This window comes from Tupaia chinensis, unplaced genomic scaffold, assembly GCF_000334495.1.
Source record: "Tupaia chinensis unplaced genomic scaffold, TupChi_1.0 Scaffold000067_1, whole genome shotgun sequence".
Classification (NCBI taxonomy): domain Eukaryota; kingdom Metazoa; phylum Chordata; class Mammalia; order Scandentia; family Tupaiidae; genus Tupaia; species Tupaia belangeri.
Window position 1 is genome coordinate 4,465,088 of NW_006159526.1, and position 7,319 is coordinate 4,472,406.

The 7,319-nt window shown below is 64.2% G+C and overlaps 1 protein-coding gene and 1 long non-coding RNA gene across 2 annotated transcripts in view; both read right to left on the reverse strand.

Moving 5' to 3' along the window:
- Positions 1 to 2,170: 2,170 nt before the first annotated feature.
- On the reverse strand, positions 2,171 to 3,477 carry LOC106733553 (uncharacterized). The gene is made up of 2 exons (XR_001369576.2): positions 3,259 to 3,477; positions 2,171 to 3,019 (listed from the first exon to the last, which is right to left on the reverse strand). It is a non-coding gene; the product is annotated as an uncharacterized LOC106733553 (long non-coding RNA).
- Positions 3,478 to 3,499: 22 nt separating this feature from the next.
- STRN4 (striatin 4) overlaps positions 3,500 to 7,319 on the reverse strand; it is a gene marked incomplete at its 5' end in the record, with an annotated part of 18,748 nt that continues 14,928 nt past the window's right edge. The window contains 7 exon segments of the mRNA XM_027767049.1: positions 3,500 to 3,922; positions 5,005 to 5,091; positions 5,274 to 5,372; positions 5,817 to 5,957; positions 6,107 to 6,277; positions 6,857 to 6,978; positions 7,270 to 7,317. Of these exon segments, the coding sequence (XP_027622850.1) occupies positions 3,753 to 3,922; positions 5,005 to 5,091; positions 5,274 to 5,372; positions 5,817 to 5,957; positions 6,107 to 6,277; positions 6,857 to 6,978; positions 7,270 to 7,317 (838 nt within the window).

Below are 7,319 nucleotides of genomic sequence, written 5' to 3' on the forward strand. Positions count from 1 at the left end.
GCGGAAGGGGAGGGCGGGCCGGGAGCCCCAGAGTTGGGGGCGGGACCTTCCCGGCCCAGAACCGGTGCCGGGGTGGGGAGTGAGAGCCAGGGGACAGGGAGGCGGTCCTGATTTATGTCCCTCAACACGTCCTAGTCTGGAAAGTTAACTTTCCCGTGAGCTGGACAAGGAGAGGCGAGCCACCTCCCCCCAGCACCCACAGGTCGCGGGGCCGCGCTCCGAGGCACTGGGCCCTTTAAGGAGGGCCCGGCCGGCATCCGGTGCCCACCGCAGGGGAACTGGTGGGCAAAAGGGCGTCCGGTTGGCTCTCTGGGCTCGGCCTCCCTTCCCGGAGCGTCGCCTCCAACCTTTCCGCCCCAGTCCTAGGGAGGGGTGCTGCAGGACACCCCCAACCCATTCCACAGGTGGGAAGACCCAGGCCGCCGGCTGGGCGGAAGGGCCTTGGCGCAGGTCTGTCTCCAGCGACCCTGTGCAAAGTGCATGGCACTACCTGGAGGGCGGGTGGGGGGTGGAACGTCGGTCGTTTTCAGGGGTGCCAGAGCCCGGGGGTGCCTGGATGGGAAGACAACACAGCCACCCCGCTTCACTGGAGATGGAGAACTGAGCCTCCTGGGCCGCGCTGGAGCCTTGCCCTTTCGGTGGGTGGTTCCCCTGAGCCCGGCTCTCCATCTGTTAGGGGGACCGCCCCAGAGGGATTGGTGAGCTGGTGTGCAGGTGCCTGGGCACAGCAGAGCCCAGTGAGTGGGGGCTGTGGCCAGTAATGCGCAGAGCCAAGCACCCCAAGGCCCGGGAGTCTACGCGGCCGGTATGTTCCTCACCCAGCCAGTATCTACTGAGGCCTGTGTACCAGGCCATCGTAAACACCTCCTCCAGGAGCAAGCCAGACTTCATTTCTCCTCATCGGTTGCCACCACTTAAAATTCACACACTGGAAGCTGAAATCCCTGAGAAACAAATGACGTGTCCAAGATGACCAAGTGAAGTTGCCCCAGCCACCCCTCTGACAGGTCCAGGCCAGAATTAGACACAGGCTATGCACCTGGCCTGGATCCTAGGCCAGCAGGTGGGCTGGGGCAGGGGGCCCTGAGTCCTGGTACGGGATCGTGGGGGACAGCGGAGCTGAGGTCGGTACAGAATCGATTCTGTCACCACATCCGGGGGCTGGGCTGAGGAAGGAAGTTTGAGGCTGGAGCGAAAACCCAAACCACCACCTGGGGAAGCTGCACAGAGCCCAGAAGGATGACGGAGCGGCCGGTGGGCAGAGGAGCACCATGCAGAAAGGCTAGCGCATCCCAGCACGCGCTTCACGGGCCATCAGCCAAGTCTGTAGAGCCTGCCAGGGGCCATGGGGCCTCTGGGAAGGGGGAGTGCACGCCTTTACAGCCCAGGGGGTGGGCACTCACATTGTGCCTGTTGAGAGGGGGCCCAGGCCCAGGCCCAGAGGTGCAGGGACTTGCCGGTGGACACCTGGCTAGTGACTAGTGGCCTCCTGGTAGGCAGAGGACATGGGATGAGAGACTCTGGAAACCTCGAGCAACCCCGGCCTCCCTAGGCCGCCTCCCTAGCCTGGGGTTGATAAGGGCCCTGTGTTTCAAGGCTGTGAGGACCCAGAGAAATGACGTGTAAAGTCAGCACAGGGCCTAGCTCCTGGAAAGTGCTCCGTGGTCAGGGCACCCACTGTGAGGGCCTGGGCACCTGCACCTCCTCCTCCTCCAGGGAGCCTCCCGGCCTGGCAGAGCCTGCGGCTGTGTCCCCACAGCTCATCACTCTGAAAGTCCAGGCTTTCCCTCCTGCCCCATGTGAGCTGGCCATGCGTGGCCATTGGTGGGGGACGGGCTTGGCCCTGTGGGCACACAGCCATTACACAAACCCCAGTGGGGTGTGGAGTTGTCAGCCAACTGTCATTACAGCATCTGCTTGTCAGGGCTCTGCTCCTGGGGAGGGAGCACTCGGGGACAAAAAGGAGGGGCACAAGGAGATTCGGTCCTGTGCCCCCACTTCCGCCCTTCCACCCACACCGCACCCAAGCTCTGGGCACCTCTCTGGCCCTGCTGGCCTGACCACAAAACCCTAGCCCACCATATTCCCTCTCCAAACTCCACCCAACCCAGCCAGGGCTGATTTCTCCTCCCCCAAGTCCCCAGTCCCCTTAATAGACCGCACGGTCACCCATCTTACTCCAAAGGGTTTATTGAGACAAGTGTTCACATACAAGATCGGGGGCAGAGGGGGTGGGGCTTATAAACAGGAACCTGGAAGGGACTGAGGGCGCAGGGTGGAACCCAAACAGAGAGAGTGAAATAAATAGAGGGGAAGGGGGGCTGACGAAGACTATCACACAGTGATAACGCGGGTGGGGCAGGGTGCCATTAAAATCCCACTTATTTATACAGATATACAGGGAGTTACAGGGGACCCAGGGGGCCCCACTCCACCCTCCATGCCCAGGGAGGGGCGGAGGAGGCCATCTCTTCCCACGGTGACCCGTGGGGGCTGGCAGGGCTGCCCTGGGAGGGTGCTGGAGGGGAGGGCGCATCCTCCCTGGCAGTCTGTGGCCCTGGGGGCGCTGGTTAGTGTCTGGAAAGCAGTGTGAAGGGCCAGGGAGGGGAGCCGGATGGTGCTCTCCAGGACGGCCCGTCTGTGGTGGAGCACCCAGCGTGCAGCCTGCCCAGGGGGTGTCTGGATGCATCCCAGCATAGGCCCCCCCAGGTCTGAGAGGACAGAGGAGGGTGGGGGCTTGAGGGGAGAACCTGGCACCTTCTGGCTTCTCAGAAAACTGATCCCGAGGACACCAGCCCTGGCTGTGCCACCCTCAAGAAGGTGGCTGTTGCCAGGGGTGAGTGTCAGGGCGGGAGAAACCGCCAAGGCCACCCTCAAGGGCGATTCCTGAGGGGCCATCCCCAGACTGGGTGCATGGGGAAGGGGAGCCCAGAGGAAAGGGCCATTAGCACCACCAGGCTCCTTGGCAGGCGGGCCAGTCCAGGCAGGGGCTCGGCCCTGGGGTGCGGCCAGGAGGCACCTGCAGGACACAGGGCAGGAGACTGGACCACGACTTCTGGGCCCAAGGCCTCGCCCCGCCCCTGCATGCGCAGGGGCTACTCAGCCATTGTAACGGGGTGCTCCCTCTAACTGCGTGCTCCCAACCCAGACAGTAGGGCTTGAAACCTTGGCACAAGCCAAGGTATCACACAAGGGGTGAGCTTCAGGACACAGGGACCTTCTGCTACCACCTGAAGCCAGGTGGCCCTGGCTGCTCACCTCAGCCCCGCTTGCCCAGCCCCGCTCCCCAGCTGGCTCGGCGGCCAGGGCGGGGCCAGGTGGGCATCATACGAAGACCTTGGCCAGGGCGTCAGCACCGGCGCTGGCGATGAGGGCCTTGCTGGGGTGGCAGGCGACGGCGTGGATGGCCTCCTCGTGCTTCTTGCGGTGGGCCGTGATCTCTTGCACACACGTCTTGTTGTCCAAGCTCCACAGCCGCAGGGACTCGTCCAAAGCCATCGCCCCGCCCCTGCATGCGCAGGGGCTACTCAGCCATTGTAACGGGGTGCTCCCTCTAACTGCGTGCTCCCAACCCAGACAGTAGGGCTTGAAACCTTGGCACAAGCCAAGGTATCACACAAGGGGTGAGCTTCAGGACACAGGGACCTTCTGCTACCACCTGAAGCCAGGTGGCCCTGGCTGCTCACCTCAGCCCCGCTTGCCCAGCCCCGCTCCCCAGCTGGCTCGGCGGCCAGGGCGGGGCCAGGTGGGCATCATACGAAGACCTTGGCCAGGGCGTCAGCACCGGCGCTGGCGATGAGGGCCTTGCTGGGGTGGCAGGCGACGGCGTGGATGGCCTCCTCGTGCTTCTTGCGGTGGGCCGTGATCTCTTGCACACACGTCTTGTTGTCCAAGCTCCACAGCCGCAGGGAGCAGTCGTGGCCTGCAGAGTGGGGCACAGGCTGGCATCCAGCTGAGCTCCAGCCGGCCCCAAAGCCCGCACCTGGCCTCCTCTAAAGGTCTCGTCCCTCAGCCCGGTCACTTCTGGATGCCCCCCGCCCCAACCCTTGTCCCCAGGACAGATCCTTGCCCTGTCATCCATCACCAAGTGTCTCTGGAGCATGGGACAGAGAGTACAGGGGACAGGAGGGCAGCTCTCCCTGCCCTGCAGTGCTGACCCTGTAGCACAGGGAACAGGAAGCTAGACCTAAGAAAGCCAGGGGCTGGTCCCAAGGAGGACGGGGGCGGTGGGGACAGCCAGGCAGGGTCCTGAGGCAGGACTGCCTGCTGTTGGAGGACTGACAGGAGGTGATGAGGCAGCTAGGTCAGGGGTGTGGGAGAGCTGCTGCCAGCAGCTTGGGCAGGGGCTTGGGGCCATGGCAGGATGCCTGGCTTGATTCAGGCTTTACAAGAACCAGCAGCAGAGACCCAGCTCTCTTGGACAGCTCCCACGGTTAAGCCCTTTCTGTGGGGCCCCTGGGGCCTGGGCCTGACCTCTGACCATCCTCCCACCCCAGCCTCAGAGATGGCTGCCGCTGTCGGGGAGCAGGTGGAGAACAGTCCCAGTCAGCTGCTCCCCTGCGTTCGTACAAGGAGACGCAACAAGCCCGGCTGTGCCCGCCCACAGCCCACCTCGCCCGCCACACCAGTGCTAACCCCTCTGTGCACTCACACCACTACCGCGGACTCGGCCCTGAGGCCAGCGGCAGAAGAGAGAAGTCTCTTTGCCACCCCTTCCAGAGGGCAGGGTGGGACCAGAGAGGCCTGGACTTAGATTCTTGCAATTCACTAAGCTTCAAACAAGTCCCCAAATTCCTGAGCCTCTGCTCCCACGTCTGTGCGGTGGGATGAGTGCCTCAAGGGCTCCAAGCATGCAGCACTGGCCTGTCACCAGTCACCGCCGCCACTGCTCCTGCCACTGCTGAGCTCCCCATAGCCCCAGCCTGGGGTCAGGCCCTGGTCAGCTTTTCCCCAAAGGGACTATACCCCTATGGGAGGGGATGGGCAAGAGGGCTCCCAGCTTACTTCCTGACATCAGGAACACGCCATTGGGGTCCACGGCTAGGCAGGTGACCGCGTCCAGGTGGGCGACCATGGAGTGCACGGATTTACCTGGAGGGAGGCAAGGGAGGTGGCAGCCTTTCTCCTGCTCTGCCAGGCCTTGTCTGGAGAGGTGGAGGGACTGCAGGGTGCTGAGAGCCCCTGGCGTGGATGTGGACATCAGAACTTGTGTGGCCCAGCCGCCCCCACCCCCACAGCAGGAGGGAGCGGGCAGGCCGGGGGCCAGGCCTCACCTGTCCGATTGTCCAGGAAGCGGATGCCCCTGTCGTCATGGGCGGTGATGGTGAGGGGCTGGTCTGGATGACTCACCACCTGGTTGATCTGAGTTGGGCCTGGAAGGAAAAGGGAGCGGAGGAGGGTCATTGTGGGGGGGGAGCAGGGAGACCAGGGCAGAAGCAGGAGGTGCCCAGCAACCCGACCCCCATTTCTGCCTGGATGCTGAGGCAGGCGGGGGACCCAGGCCACGCCCTTCCCAAGGCCACAGTGCTGCTTCTGCAGGTGGCTCCCGGCCTGTTCTGTGGTGGGGAGGTATGACCGTGAACTGCAAATGTCCTGTCTCCTCTGCCAAGCACACGACGGGGCCTAGGTACCATGCCCTGCTCAGCCCCGAGACCCTGAGCAGGGGTGAGGTAGGGCTGGGTCCTTCCTGCTCAGAGCCCCTGAGGCTGCAGGGGATTCCACATGAGTTGACTGGCAACCAGGTGGGCGTCGCCAAAGCACAGGAGGCACTGGGGCCTCAGAGGCATTCAGACCCCGGTCTCACGGGGGCCCCTTACCACTGCTCCCCCGGGACTCCAGCGTGAGGAGGACACTGCCAGCCTCCAGGTCATACAGGACAGTGTCGCCAGAGCGGAAGGAGGCCACGACGTGGGCAGGTTCGGTGCTGGTGAAGGCCACTGAGGTGGGGACCCCATGTTCTGAGGGCAGAAGGGGAGGGGCTGAGAATGGACCGTCCCACCCTCCCTGGGGAAGAGGGATTGTGAGTGGAAGCCAGGCCCCACCAGGAGCCAGCCCTTCTCTCTGGGCCTCTGCCACTCCCATGCGGGGTGCTGGGCCCCACACTCACCGCTGGCTGCTGGGAAGGTACAGAGGCAGGCCGGGCTGCTGCCACTGGGGTCCCAGATGCGGACGGTGCCATCTGCGGAGCAGGAGGCCAGGCGCTGGGAGGTGGAGCTGAAGGCCAGGCCCCACACAGCGTCTGCGTGGCCCTCCAGGACGTGGCTCAGCACACTCGGGTCTGGATCAGCCCCAGGGAGGAAACGGCTAGGTCAGGGTTGCCAGCCTGCACGGGCCAGCCTGGGAGTCCAGCTCTGAGGGGCTGGCCTAGCCCGTGCACCCTCCATCCCGCTTCGACTCGAGAAGTCTGCTTCCTGGGAGCTGCCCATGTGGGGGCCTGTGCCGCCCAGTGCTGCTCACGCTGACCACTGGCTTTTCTGGGAAGTTTCTGGGCTATAAAGCCATCCCAGAAACTCCAGGGCAGGGGTACCCTGTTCACTGCTGCCTCCCCAGGGCCCAGAGAATGGGTGCTCGTTCGTCATCTTTAGGACCCAGCTAAGGACAGAAGGAGCAGGGCGCCCTGAAGCCTCCCTCTGCCCACCACGGCCGGTCAGCTTGGCCATCCCCTGCCGCATCTCACCCGCCCACTCAGCCAATTACATGCCCATCTAGACGGGAAGCCCCTGCATGGGCCCCCCCAGAGCCTGGTGTCCACACAGGGAGGCGCTGCATGTGTGGAGGGGACGATGCGGCCCTAGTGCACAGGGGTGACGCAGAGGTCGGCGTGTGTGTGTGTGTGTGTGTCTGTGTGTGTGCTCACCATAACCATCGTAGGGGTCCATGTTGAGGTCTGGAATCTTCCAGCTGTGGATGCGGGCATCTGCCCCCCCACTGTAGCAGTACTCGCTGTTGCTGCCCACGGCTACTGCCAACACAGGGCCCCTGTGGGCGGGGGCGGGGGCAAGGGGACATTGGAGCTCACTGGTGGCATGTTGCAAGGATGGCCGGGAGGCATGCAGCACTGGAATCGGCTGCACTGCCAAGCATGCTGCCGGCCCTGCTCTGCCCACCCCACCTTTGCTGCCGGCTCCAGAGGGCGTGTACAGGGCCCTGTACAGTCTGCACAGACCGGAGGAGCACGGGACGCAGCCCCCCACCCCCAGGCCTTCTCGGGCTCCTGGGATGGAGTGGGATAGAGGCCAGGGTTTCCAGAAGGCTCACGGGCACGCGCACCTGTGGGCCCGGAAGGCATGGATAGGCTCCACGTCTAGTGCAGCATTCCT